We start from the raw sequence: 14,839 nt of genomic DNA, 5'->3' as shown, positions 1-14,839 counted from the left end.
CAGAGCTAATTTCTCAGACTTGATGTGAATCCTTTGCCAAAACTTTAGGTTTTCTTTTGAAATATATAGTAAACAGCACAGGGAACAGTTACTCTATGTTTTAATATTAATTTTACGCCAAATGAAATAAGGAAACTTTGAATTTCATTTCCTTTCTAATTGTGAAAAGTTTACTGAAGTAGGGAGGTATTTTTCCCCTTGTGGTTCACAGGTTCTGTAGGTAACGTGAAAATTTGTATCCAAGGGAGTTAAAATGAAATGACATATTAAAGGTCATTACTGTTTATCATCAGTCTGGATCCTTTTCACAATATATGTGGTTTTAAATAATAGGGTGATTTATATTCATAATGTGAGCTGACCATTTGTCTCATTCATATATGCTTTAAAATTTCTGTGACAAATAAGTTTTGCAAATTACAAGTTATATTGCACTAAGATACTCTTACCTTGACTAAGCATGATGCTGCTATCTCAAATTGGAATTTTTTATGTAATTGCACAATTTAGTTTTAGTTAGTGGTTCTCTCTTAAGGGAAAATGGCCATCATTTTCCAAGGCAAAGTACAAGACAGGCTCCTCACACGCTATCCACTGATGTCAATATTGAGAGTGCAGAAGAAATGGTTTTCCTTTGTGAGACGTGCAGAGTACATTAGTCCTACTGAGGGAAAGCTCAATTTTCTGTGGCTGTATTTGATTTCCAGTTTGATTGAGTGTTGGGGACCTAATCCTGTCCTTGGGCATTCATTTTTTAACCTACAATGGCATACAAGGAGGAGTGAGTGATTTTCCACTGGCAGGAGAGTGAGGATGGGCTTGGCTGTTGCTTTGTCTTCCCCAAACAGAATCTACTCTAGGGACGATTTTGTGGCTTATCTTGCAGTTAAACTTACAACTTCTGAAGAGAGACTACATCTTCAATTGTCTTAGTTCAATGACCTCCCACCATTGTGAGGATTTAATCATGCCTTTTTAAGTAAGTGCTTTCTCGATTTTTCTTCAAGTTTTTGGTTGATTTTCTTTTCTTTACAAAACACTGTGATTTAAGGTGCAATATTGTATCCTATGTGTACTCAGAAAAGGTACTGTAGGTTGAGGGATGCTTTCTTTCACACAAAGTTACCTAAAGGTATTCTCTATTTCAAAGGATGAACAGAAAAGTCGTCCAGGCAAAATGAATAAGAAATAAAGAATATATAATGTAGAAATTGTATGTAGCTTTTTAATATCTTGTAAACACTGCAATTTATTTTTATGTCTTTTAGAAGGTATTTTATTTCTCCAGTATGTATTAGGAGAGCTAGGCATGTAAACTGAATTAAGCCAATTAGCGTGAATGATGTAAATGTGCTTTGCACACACAAAAAGACAGCCTGGTTTGTATTTTGGTCAGAAGTGGTTGAGTGAGCTTCTCTACCTGTTTCTCGATATCTAATGGGCATAAATGTTAATATATGGAAAGACAGATTTCCCGGCTTTTTAAACCATATATCATAAAACTTAATGGATATTTTATTCACAAAATAATATTTATATAAGTGTAATGTTTATGTTTAGCATATTAAGCGCTTTTTATGTTATTTTTTTGGCAGGTAGTGTCCTATTAAAATCTTGACCAGGTTTAAATCAGAACTCAATTGTTAGTAAAGCACATGTTGTCAACCTTGTTTCATTTTTCTTTTACATATTTATGCTCTACTCCACCACAGACATATTATTACAACCAATTTGACCATATTGACAAGATAGTTTGGTTTTCAAATCAGGTAATGTAAATATAAATATAGCCTTGGTAGACCAAAGTCAGACTACCTATCTGAATGCAACCTAACCTTCAAAGATATTAAGTTTGCCTTTCTTTTACCCTCCCCTCCCTTCACTCATTTTGTTTCCTACCAATATTTATTGATGCCCTACCGCGAGCCAGCCACTGCAATGGACTCGGGGGCACCGTGGTGAACAGGACCAACGTAGTCCTTGCCCTCGGAAGACCTATAATTTAGTAGGAAAGGTGGACATTGTGAAATAATTACACAATTAATTCAGTAATTAAGCTTGTGGGAGCCACCCCAGTGCATCATATTAACGACCCTCCCACCTTCTCCCGAGAGCCATCGGTCACCCCCACGTCTGTGCACTAATGAGAAGTGTGATTAAAGAAGTGTGACGTTCCAGGTCGGAATCGGCTGTGGGGCAGGGGTTCACGTTGTGTGTTTATTCGTATCCTCTCCAGTGTACAATGAGCAAGGCACTGTATTAGGAGATGGGATGGGAGAGATAGCCTGTGTATACCTATATCTAATACAGGTGCTAAGTTAGACAAAGCAATTCAGGCATTTTTTGTGGGGGAGCCAGATGACTTATAGTTTGGGTGATCAGCTAAGGCTTCTAAGAGGCAACCATTTAGCTGATCTATGAGAGATAGATGGAATTTCGGTAAAGAAATAATGATGGTGAAGGCATTTGAGGTAAAAGGAATAGAATAGACAAAAGCAAGAAAATAGAAAATTCCAGGCATGTTGAAGGATTGACCCAAGAAAGAAAAGCAGTAACAAACCATCAAACAAACAAAAATAGTTTGGAAATAGGAGATAAAGTTGGTAGGATAAATTGAGGCCAGGTAATTGAGGTTTTTTTCAATACCTGTTTAAGGATATATCAGACTTTATTTGGTATTTCCTATATGGCTATTTACATTATTTGACCAAAGAACTCACTTTAGAAAAAATTTAATTCCATACTCTTAAGGAGGATGACTCTAATGAGGAAGGCCTGGAACTCAGGCCTTCTTGATGCCTAAGTCTAGGCGTCAGGAGGGTAGGGTGGTCTGAATTGTCAGTGACTCAGCTAGTTAAACAGTGTTTTGGGTTTAAGGCAAATTTCCAGCAATGCCCTAAAATTTCCCAGACATAATCTGTAGAATGGACACGTGATCGCTCTCTAACTGGCTCCACAGCCAAGTTTTCCTGATCTATTAGGAAAGTCATCTTGGCCTCCGAGAGCACTTATAAGTATTTAAAATGGAGAAATCGTAAGGATGGTAAAGTAGAAAGATTGCGACAAGTATTTCTGAACTGGTTTTAGCTGATTTATGAATAAATGATCATTCCTGTCTTGAGAGTTAAATATTTAAAAGTTAGCTCCCTTTTAGAGTTCATGTATAATACAGGCTGATTTTCTGTGCTGCAGACTTCCACTCTTTATTTCTTTCTTCTTAATACGTTATAATTATTATTCTTATTCTATCCTTTTTCAGTTCCCTGCATGGAAATTATTTAAACTTTACTCACAAATCTTTTGTGAAAGAAGAAAAGGAAATTCGGCTGTGGGTCTCAGCAGGAGTTAAGCTAATGCAACTAAAAATAATGCCGAAAAAGAAGTGTTTATCTGCAGGCAGAGTGCCCCTGATTCTCTTTCTATGCCAGATGATTAGTGCACTGGAAGTACCTCTTGATCGTAAGTATCAGCATTTTGATGCTGTTAGGCCCAAGAGTCAAAACCTCCCCCAGCATTCACCATCACTCTAAATTGTGTGATACTGGAAGGCTAATTTGGCTTTTACCTTCAGCATCTGGTGTTTATAAAGAATCATCTCTGTGGAAATGGCCATTGAAATGGTCAGAGGTATTGTCCCCTCCCTATCATTATCCTTTTCTCCCATCAGGTGCCTTTTGTGTACCTTGGGAGACTTGACCTGAGAAGTGAGTTTTGCTGCTGTCCTGATCCTCCCAACAGTTCTGCAAGAAAATAACAGGAATCACTTTAAAAGTATCGTGGAGACTTCCCCACCCCTCTACCCTCCCTGCTTCTCCACCCTGCCCCTTCAGAGGCTGAGTTTGCCCTAGAAAAGGTAGCGGGTGGTCACTTCACCAACCCATTCCCCTCTCTATCCCCAAGCCACCCATAACTCATTTCTCTGGACTCAAACAAGGAAAATTTTACTTTCTAATTATGAATCTTAAATGTGTCAAGAACTAGAAAATGGGTCTTTTCTAAATATTGAATAGTCTTCTTGATTGAAAAAAAAAAACCATGATGAAATACCAGGATGCAAATTTTGAGATTAAGACAATCTCCAAAAATACCATTTAAAATGGAACAAACAAGAGCTACATTAGCCCACTCTTCTAATATTAAAGTATATTCTGTACTCTGTCTGGTCTGGATGGCCTCTTTGTAAACAATAAAGATAATTCTAGGTTCCAACTGGTCACTTTTCCTGCAATGGAAAGCAGAATTTCAGATCTGGACAATTACTGTACTTGGGAATTGATTTATCCCTTATCCCTAATCTGCATGACCTCTTTAAACCCATTAGCTTCCTGAATAGAACATCTGTTTGGCAAGCTTTCCAAGGTGCAAGGAAGATAGGACTTTCCTGGGGCTATTCAATTGTAGGGATGTCATTTTTTCCTATAGAGGCTGCAGCTGCCAGTGGGAGAGACATTAAGAAGAGTGGGGTTCGTCCCATACTTTGCTGACTTCCTTTGCATGTTATTATAGTCTAAAATACAATAAAATGCTATATCTTTCTTATTTTCAAAAACTATTAATCCAATGACCTAAATTTCAATTTTCAAATATATGTATTTAGTGAGAGAGGGAGTGCTGCCTAGGCCCACTGGAGTGGGAATGCTTAAGTAAGCTTTTGCCCTACCAGATACAAGGGAGAGAGAAAAGCACTTGAGAGAATTGCTTTTGTTCTCTCTTGTGTTAAATATATTTTCCCTTAATCTGACGGCTCAATCTAACAATCAGAGGGAAACAGTCATCTACGGCTAACTCCATTATCGCTGCTAATAGAGAAGAGGGATAACCATGATGAAAAGAAAGTCACGGATAACCCAGCACTCCTGCATTAACCTTTGCAAGTTGTAATGGCAGGAAGCACTGTGGAATCATTTGGATTGCACGCTAATGTAATTTCTTCCCTGCTCCTTTTCTTTGCACCCCTTCTCTAGCACATGAGCTACTTCTCCATGTGGGCAACAGCAGGCCCTGGGTGACTGAAGAATTCTGAAACAGAAATATGCTAGCAGTTTGAAAAGTTCAGTTGTTGACTTGGTGATTAACCATAGAAATATAAAAATCTAAAATCATTGTTGGGCTTGCCTTTGATAAAGCATTGTAGTAATGTCCCATTGTTAGGTGTTATTATAGTGTACATAGTGATGTCTGAGATAATAAGATCCGACACTACACAGTATGTGACAACCCAGATTAATTATAGACTTCAGCAATTTTTCAAATTGAACATAATTACTTGTCCAGCACATGTATGGAATGGATTAGCCATTCCTATTCTTGGAAAAGTCATTTTTGCCCACAGCATTGCTATTGTTCTTCCATATGTTTATGCAGATAACTGCTGCAGGAGGAAATAAAACCATTAATGCAAGTTTCTTTCTCTCAACCTCACAACTTTGACCTTCATTATACTGTTTTTGCGGCAGTCAAATCAAATAGACAAGATGCACCTTTTATCTTCAGGGTTCTAACGTTCTTAATACTAACATCTGGTTTTCTTTAATCCTATTTGCCCACTCACCTGCTGATATTGATGGGGGAAAAGCAAAACTTCTTGAAGATTGTAAGTGTCTTTCTATAAATTACTAGGCAGAGTGAAAAAATTGACCATCTTTTAAAAATTTATTAATACTGTGAATTAAATGCACAATTATTATGTTTTTGTGACTGATGTCTTTTTAAGCATGTGTGTTCAACTATGGCTTAACATTTGCATTTATATACTAAAAGCAAATTTAATATATTGCCTCCATGAATTCTGAATACTTAGGTATTGCTCTTTTTCTGTTATGGCTATGCTGCTCTACTAACTTCTGAGCTTTGTTTACATCTGATGTAACTTGATGAGAAAATTCACAATTAGAGAGAATAAGAATCTGGTTCTATATGCTTTTAAATGCTTGCTGGAATAAAGACAACTTTTGGTATCTTTAAGAAAGAGTGCATGTACAATGACTGTGTAGACTGGGGTTTCTAGATGGCACCTGTATAAGAGCCCAGTGAATTTGAAAATTGTTTTGAAGTGTGCAAAAAAAACAAGCAGCCCCCATTCCCGTTGTTTCTGAGTGGCTTACTCAAATAAAAATGTCTGCTTCCTCTGACAATTGGCCAGCATCTGCCATCTAGCTAAAACAAGAGTCTGCTTTCAGGCTTTTGAGAATTCCTTTGATATTGCATTAACCAGGAAAATTAAGTAAAATCACTTTTTCCTTTTACTACTGCAAACCATTAGTAAGTTGCCAGGTGACCTGAGCATTGCTCAAAAGGGTGCTTGCAGGCTATAAACTGCTGGCAGTAAGGAGCGGCATCTAAGCCAGCTCTGCTCCAGACTCATGGACAGAAGCCCTGCATTTGCGGCCATGAAGTCTGCACCTCTGTCACGCCTGTCAAAGCACAAGAAATTAGCCCAAGTAGCTCCTAAGACTCCACTCACCCACCCTCTCATGTCTACCATTCTCAGAGTATGGAATACCAAGATTCCTTCCTTCATCCCAAACTCTATACCCCCAGGATCTTAAGAAGCTCCTAAAGGGGAGAGCAGTCCCAATAAAAATGATAATGAATAATGAAAAAAAAAAATAGTTAACATCACTGAACCATTATAGCATTGGTATGTACTGTGAATTTTATACAAATTATTTTACTTAATCTTCCCAGCTACACTAGAAGATAGGTGTTAGGTTCAAGGGAAGCCGAGGAAGGGAGGCATCTTAAAAATCAGACCAGAGCCTGCCATCAGTTTAAGCAAAGCCTTTAAGGTGCAATAGAGCTTAGCCTGCCAGCTGAGTGAGTAGACAGCAGCCCCGAGGGAGGGGGAGAAGGGGATTTGTATAACTCATTCTGAGGCTAGACTGCGGAGGGTTAGGTTATGACCATTTACGCTAGCCTTGTACTTTCAGGGTCAGGATGTGATAATCCACACCGTCTCTCTAGTTCCACATGCGTCCTAGGTGTTATCGTCCTTCTGACGTGGGTTGTTACTTTCATATCAACAGGAATGCTCAGCTGAAGGAGAGGGAGGGGGTGGAGAGAGAAGTCAGGGTGAGAGCTCTGGGCTTAACAGTCAGTACTGCTTTTAAACCCCATTTTTCCCTTGAGGAAACTAAGACTTACAGATGTTAAGAAACGTGCTTGAGGTCTCACAGCCAGGAAGAAACCAAGTGATAAGTTCTTAGCCACTAGACTAAACTGCTAAACAACACTTAAAAAACTGAAGAGGCTAGGAGAATGAGGAGAATATAGTCCTGGAGGCTGTGAAGAGCAGCTGGCTTATGAAGACAGGGCAAGATATTGCTGCAGGGAGCAGAAATTGATGCTGTCCATATCCTACATATAATAGGAACATAATAAATGATGGCAGTAATGAGTTTAACTTTGGATATCTGTACTTCAGGTGTTCTTTGGATATTTAGTAAGAGATGTATGGTGGGCAGCAATAAGACTAGAGAGAAGGCGAGCAAACAGAACCATGTTTGCAGATTTATAAAACATTGATCCTAGGGTTTATAAATTAAGCCCTAGCAACAATTAACCACAATAAAGACGGACAAGAGCGGAAATCAATGACTAAGCTTTCGGAAGTGTGTGGTTGGCAGGTATGGGGGGTTTCACAAAGGAAACACACTAAGTAAGTGAAGAGGAAAGGGAAGATCCAAAAGATGACAAAAGGAGAGATTGAGAGAGCACCCTGGAAAAGTTGCATGATGTAGGGGAGAGCATATTGGAGCAGGGCTTCTGCCTCCCTGAGCTCAGGGGCACCGTTCACATAGTGGTCTGTGACAGGATTTTCCAACCATGGCACTACTGATATTAAGGGCAAGATAAGTCTTTGATGAGGGTCTGTCCTATGCATCAAAGGACATTTAGCACTTCCCTTTTTAGCTTGATACCTGCAGCATCTCCCTGCAGCTGTGAGAGTCAAAAATGGCTCCAGACTTTACCTCCAGATGAGAGCCAAATTATCTCTTCAGACCCTTCCTGCTCTAACATTCTGTGATTCTGATTTCGCAAGAACGACATGGCGATTTTAGAGACATTTGAGGGGTGTTAGAAGTACAGGTACCACATTTCTTTAGATCACATTGTTCTGAGTCAAAATAGTTTCCCCCTGAGATTTGATAATAAACAATCAGATATCACTTTGGAGAGTACAATCAAAATTTTGACTACTGTAACAAAGAACGTTCCCAATTCCATTTATCTTCTAAATACCATTATTTTATCTTTTTTTCTAATTTACCTACCTCTAATAAGACCATTCAATCTTGTAAATATTAACTTCTCAAATTTATTTGCTCCTAAAGTATATTGTCTTACATTGTCTTCACTGATGAACTGAAATGAGTTACTCTTTCCTAAGAAGGATGCAGATTTACCTCATAACTTAAATTTCACTGAACTGAAGTATTCCTCAGAGAAATTTCTCATTGTTACATCAGAAAAGAAACTGCCTTAATGTTAGACTTGCATTTGTCATTATTTTCTCAAACTTTTAGTTTGGGAATATGGCCTTTTCGAGTGCCTGTAAAGCTACCAAAAAGGAAGTTGTACCTTAACATCACAGCTTAGGAGACTTTAAAATGAAAACCTACTGAAGTGTGCTCTGCCACAGTAGAAATTACTAAAAACATTTGCAGCACATTTAGTCTAGGACACGTGAAAAAATGATTGTTACTAGATAGTAAATGTTTTGTTTCTTTATATTGTTCTTTCTACAATTAAGTGGTTCAACCTCCAACCATCACTCAACAGTCTCCAAAAGATTACATTATTGATCCTCGGGAAAATATTGTAATCCAGTGTGAAGCAAAAGGGAAACCTCCTCCAAGGTGGGTGTGCTTTCTGCTTTATTCCAGTATAGAAAATAAGTTAGGGAATTTCTGTGGAACACGGTGGGCCATGTAGAGCACTTTCTTTCTTGGTTGGCTGTTTCCCAGCATGCCTGCCTGCTTTACTCCTGGCTGTGTCTCACCACCTCACTTGGCACTGAAGTTAAATTCTCAGGTCCTGTGTATCCCTAAAGGATCCCTTTAGGTTCATTGATTTGTCTATCTGCTTAATTAAAGTCAATTTGTTCTTAAAAAGCCTGATTATTGCATTTCCAACTCATTCTCTTCTGCAAAACTCTAAAAAATTGTGGAGAAATATGGAGTGTTCTAATTCTGGCTGTAACACTGATAGTCTTATGACATCGGCAAATCTCTTTTGTCTGGGCCTGTTTCCTCATCTGTAAAATGAATTTGATGACTTCTAAGATCTCTTTTAGCTCCACAGTGGTCTATAAATAATTCTAACTGGTTTTCCAAACTTGACAGGGTTCGGTACTCAGTATTCTCCATGTGATCTTGGTGTGAACACAGCAGAGCATTTTAGAGTTGAGAGGGACATTGGAGATAGGCTGGTTCAAACAATATATTTTACAGATGGGGAGACTGCAGCCCAGTAATGCTAAGTAACTTATTCAGGGATACATAGGTCATCAGTAGGTGATGTGTAACTTGTCCAGTGATATACTGGAGTTTAGGATTATTGCTCTTAATAAGTAATATAAGTAATATAGATTTTTAAGTAACAAAGAAGTGAAAGTTCCTAAATATTTTCTTTCTGAGTTTGTCTATTATAGACCTTGCTAAACTATTACAGACTACCACCTGAGAAATATTTAACTGGTACAAAATATCTGAGCATGGAAAAACTCCTATCAAAGCTTGCCTTAAAACAATGCACTCTGCTGTATAATCAGAAACCCTCTCTCACTCAAGCTCTAATGTCCTTTGCTGGAGTTCCTCTTCAGCTACATATTTCATTTCATACCTCTTCCCAGTCTGTACAGAAGGTTTCTTAACCTCAGAACTATTGATAATTTGGACTGGATAATTCTTTGTTGTGGGAGGTTGTCATGTGCCTTGTAGGATATGCAGCAGAATCCCTTGACCTCTAGCATTATATGCCACCAACCCCTCCCCCAAGTTTTGACAACCCCTGCTGTAAGGATAGGCAGTGGGCCTGGAAAACACAGTGAAGTAGAAAGATCCATACCTTTGCATGAGCAGGGCCATTGTTGATTTATTACTAGTTATGAACTAATCAATTACACAAGCACTGTGATTCCAAAGACAATCTTTTATTTAAATAGAACAGAGGAAGAATAGCCTTGCTTGGCCACTTGGAATCTTCTTAAGGAATTTACAAAGCCATCCCCAGAATTGAAAATTCTCCAAATATATTTTATATAGGATAATCCCTTTTAATAGCCAACATTTAAAAACACCAATGAACTCATATCTCTTCCCCTCTTCCCAACCTATACTTGGCATTTTGGTAAGTTGAAATTGGTCTGATGGATTTTAAGTATATATATATAGTTCTAAGTATATATATAGCCTTTCTTGTCACATTTCAGCCCAGAGCAAATTTTTATAGACAGGTTATCAACTCAATGAACAATAAAGTTAACAACAAAAATGTTAATAAAGCTCTAAGAGCATGTGCCTGGGAGACCTGCTTCTTGTATTTCCTTTGGAAAATGACAGGCAATTTGTGGGCTTGATTTCCTTATTGAGTGAAATTTGAGCAAGTTCTAAAGAAGATATGCACCTTAAAATATATAACCAGCACTATTTTCTAAGTCTTGATTTGAAACATTTTAGGGATGGATACCTATTGCTCATTTACTGAATATTAAAATCTAGTAACTATTTCTATAAACCCACAAAACTTGCAGGAATTTGTTCAAGTATAAGTAATTCTGTTTTACTAGGCCATTCACTAAATTAACACTTTATATGTTGGACAGTTTCTCCTGGACACGTAATGGGACTCATTTTGACATAGATAAAGACCCCCTAGTCACCATGAATTCTGGCTCAGGAACCCTTGTAATCAACATCATGATCGAAGGGAAAGCAGAGACCTATGAAGGAGTCTATCAGTGCACAGCAAGAAATGAACGTGGGGCTGCAATTTCTAATAACATTGTCGTCCGTCCATCCAGTAAGTGAACTCTCTCAACCAAACATGACATTTTTTAATGTATTCCTCTGGGGCTTAGCATCTGTTAAACCATCCAAATACTATTACTAGAAAATAATGGCACTGCTTTTATATTCTAACTTTTTTTGCTGAAAATTATTGCTCCTTCCCACTTTACCCCAACAAGTTCTTCAGCTTAATGCTTTGCCAATTCAACATATCTCTCATACAGGTCCTGAAAATGTTCCTTCCCAGAAACTAGGTATTTCTCATGTACCTTGTATATGAGTAAAATTCTACAGTTAGGTGGAAATAAATTTAGTATGAAATGGATAATTGGAATCTAAGTGTTATTTCTTTAATTAATTTTTAAAATTTTTGTTTTAAAATTTCACTGGAAATAGAATGCCCTCAATACTTAGATATTATAGTGACTTTTCTTGCAATGGTCAGTACCAAAATCCCCTCAAGAACCTTAAAAAGACATATTTAAAGAATTTAAAAATAAAATAAAAGAATAGTGAACCCCCCACCTCCCTGAACTCTGGGAGAGCAAGGGCTGGAGATAGAGTTCAACCACATGGGCAATAATTTCACTAATCATGCCTATGCAATTAAACCCCATATAAACTCTGCCACCCAAAGCTTGAGTGAGCGTCCATGACTGAGCAGATAAGTAAGTTGTTGTAGCAAGAGCATGACCATTCTGACTCCACAAGGAGAAGACGTGGTAGCTTACATCTGAGACCTCCCAGACCTCACCCTATGTGTATCTTCTGGTTGGCTCTATGATTGCCCTACTAAACATGAAGCTTCTTATCCTTACCTGCCTTGGGGCTGTTTACCTTGCCAGCACTAATCCTCTTCTTCGACACCCAGAACTTATTCACAGTGAACCAGACAGCGGCTAGGAATTCCTCAAAGAAAGAGTTTCTCAGGTTTGCTTTGCCTACACAAAGGGAGTTAAGAGAGGAATGTATTAATGAATTGAACAGGAAGAGAGAACTTCTGATAGAAAAAGAGAGCAGTGAACTCAGGGATACCAGGAAGGAATTGAGGATCATGTTGTGGCAGATGTTGCGAGGGAATCTAGCAGCAGTTCACCAGGTGAGGAAGTTGCTCCCAGTAACACTGAGAAGCACATTCCACAGGAAATGCTCTACCAATATGGAATAACTTTTGAGACTGAACAAATACAACCAACTCCAGCTGGAAGCTATCCATGCCCAGAAGGAAGTGTTCTACAACCCATATTCGGAGGAACTTCACAGAATGAACAAATACAACCATTTCCAACTGAGAGAGCCCATGAGGGTAGTAAATCAGGACAGGCCCATTTCTACAATGAGCCTTTCCAACAATTCTGCCAGCTCAATGCCTATCCCTCTGCTGCTTGGTATTATCCTCCACAAATCATGCTATACATGGCCCTCCCATTCTATGACTCCTCTAAGCTTTTGAGAACGTTGAAAACAGACACTCTGTCATACTGGTGAAGAATTAAGTGAATTCGGGAGAACTGCACAGTTATGGCCCCTGATGTACTTGAAAATCTCATGCTCTTAATTTCTCCTGTTTGCCATATAAAACCATCTTATCCAAAGACTTTGACTGTTCCTTTAGAATACAAAAATTCCAAATCTTTTGGGAATTCTCTAATGTGTCTTGCATAGCATCCTTTTCTTTAGCTACATTTTCCATAGTTTTTGTGTATAAATTCCAATTGTGTCTTGGCAATATGGAAGCTACCTAATCATAGGATATTAATAGTTATTACATTTCTATGATGGAAATTTTGCTTAAAAAGTCTTCTTTGAGTTCTCTATCAGTCACCCAAAGTGGTGCTGATGCAAAATACCAGAAATTGGTGGGTTTTTATAAAGGTTATTTATTTGGGGTAGGAGCTTACAGATACCAGGCCATGAAGCGTATGTTACTTCCCTCACCAAAATCTATTTCCATGTGTTGGAGCAAGATGGCTGCTGATGTCTGCCAGGGTTCAGGCTTCCAGTTTCCTCTCTTCCTAGGTCCTGCCTCTCTCTGGACTCAGGTCCTCTATTTTCTCCATGAGGTCAGTTATAGACTATGAGGCACTCTAGGCTTTGCCTCTCTCCACAAGTTCAGCTGTAGACTATCAGGCAAATGGCCCTGTCTCTCTCCCTGGGACTTCTGCCATGTCTAAGGAGCTGTCTCTGTTCTGTTCTTTTGTGTTCTTCTCCTGGCTCAGGTCCTCTCTTCCTGGGACTTGCTTCTCTTTCCTCTGTGAGCTTATTTCCTGGGGCTCTAGCTTAAGGCTTCAGCATCAAACTCCAACATCAAAACTCCAACATCAAAAACCCTCAACTCTCTTTTGCCATACCTTTTATCTGTGAGTCTCCACCCACCAAGGGGTGGGGACTCGATGGCCAAATGATGTGGCCCAATCAGAGCCCTAATCATAACTTAATCATGCCCAGGTGTAGACCAGATTAGAAACATAATCCAGTATCTATTTTTAGAATTTATAACCATATCAAACTGCTACAAGTTCCTTCTTCCAGTAGTGCCATCATTTCAAATGATTGTGTACAATAACTTATGTTTTTCTTTTCAATAAATTACATTTTAAATCATGCACAAATATACAAAAAAAATAGTGACCATTTGTAATTCTTTTTATTACATATGTAATATGTATTTCTTGTAGAAAAAAGTTAATTATAAAAAAGAAAAATTAAAAATTATTCATGAATTCTTCCATTCAAAGAAATAATTACTGCTCAAATATTTTTCCAACTTTTTTCTAAACAGATATGTCTGTGTGTGCTTAAAAGAAATTCATTCTGAATTGCTATTTTATAACCTTTAATGACATCAATATATCATGTATATTCTCATGGCAATTTTATCAATAAGTATGCCTCTATAATAGATGCAATACTATATAGTATTAAAAGATATAGATGTACAAAATCTTCTTTTTGCATTTAAGTGTTTTCCATTCTTGTGTAAAGAACATACTTATAGTGAAAATTATGTACCTTTATAAAGATTTACTTAGTATAAAACCCTAGATTTACTTAGTATAATTTCCTAGACTTAGTATAAATTTGCTGACTCAGAATTTAGTGAATGAGAAATGTCATATTTTTATTTAGCACTGTATTTAATTTTTTTCTAGTTATTGAATGTCCATCTGAATTACTGTTTCCCCAAAAGTTTACTTTGTCTTTGTTTCTAGTGCTATCTCTTTTTATTTTCCAATGCACACATAACTTGGAGTTAATATTATATTTAATAGGGTCACCATTGTGGACTAAAGAAAAGCTTGAACCAATAGCACTTCAAAATGGCCAGTCTTTAGTACTTCCCTGCAGACCCCCAATCGGATTACCACCACCTATAATATTCTGGATGGATAATTGTAAGTTTTAAGAATATGAGCTTTCTTTCTTCAAGAGTCTTATGATTATTTGTTTTAATAACTTAATACCTCTTACGAGTCACAAAATGTTTATAAAATGTTTTAGAGATGATCAGGAAAATAAACAAATCATTGAGGTCAACAAGTAATTTCCCTCAATAAATTTTATTGAGCATCTACTAGGTGTTAGGCACTGTTATAAATAAAGAAAATTAATTTCCTGCTGTCACTGAGCTTACATTCTGGTGGGACCTGGAGGTGGGGGTAAGAACAGACATTAAGCGCATTCAGGAAATATCTCATTGGCCGTAAGTATTATGAAGAAAAATAACTCAGAGAGAAGAGACAGAGTGGTGCTGATGGGTACAGTCTTAAATAAAGTGATCAGGAAAGATGTCTTATAAAATGTCCTTTAGCAGGGACCCATAGGATTGA

General features: G+C 37.8%; 2 protein-coding genes across 51 annotated transcripts in view; both read left to right on the top strand.

Annotated features, from left to right (window-relative positions):
* The window catches only part of NRCAM (neuronal cell adhesion molecule), a 286,106-nt gene that overhangs the window by 204,950 nt on the left and 66,317 nt on the right, over window positions 1-14,839 (top strand). For 19 of the 50 annotated variants that reach the window (XM_058297194.1, XM_058297173.1, XM_012527213.4 and 16 more), the window contains exons 4-7: window positions 3,260-3,459; window positions 8,753-8,858; window positions 10,826-11,022; window positions 14,282-14,404. In XM_058297194.1, coding sequence (XP_058153177.1) covers window positions 3,354-3,459; window positions 8,753-8,858; window positions 10,826-11,022; window positions 14,282-14,404 — 532 coding nt within the window. In that variant the 5' untranslated portion in view covers window positions 3,260-3,353. Of the gene's footprint in view, window positions 1-886; window positions 980-3,259; window positions 3,460-5,575; window positions 5,594-8,752; window positions 8,859-10,825; window positions 11,023-14,281; window positions 14,405-14,839 lie in introns of all 50 variants that reach the window. The other 31 variants (XM_012527211.3, XM_058297199.2, XM_012527214.4 and 28 more) reach the window with 4 other exon arrangements.
* Window positions 11,662-12,497, top strand: LOC139438972 (alpha-S1-casein-like). The gene is made up of 3 exons (XM_071215037.1): window positions 11,662-11,677; window positions 11,855-12,108; window positions 12,273-12,497. Exons 1-3 carry the CDS (start codon window positions 11,662-11,664, stop codon window positions 12,495-12,497), a joined length of 495 nt encoding a protein of 164 aa, XP_071071138.1.

The sequence above is a fragment of the Dasypus novemcinctus genome, chromosome 5 (assembly GCF_030445035.2).
Source record: "Dasypus novemcinctus isolate mDasNov1 chromosome 5, mDasNov1.1.hap2, whole genome shotgun sequence".
Taxonomy (NCBI): Eukaryota; Metazoa; Chordata; class Mammalia; order Cingulata; family Dasypodidae; genus Dasypus; species Dasypus novemcinctus.
The sequence above is the reverse complement of the archived record's forward strand: the minus strand, read 5'-3'. Positions and strand labels throughout refer to the sequence as shown.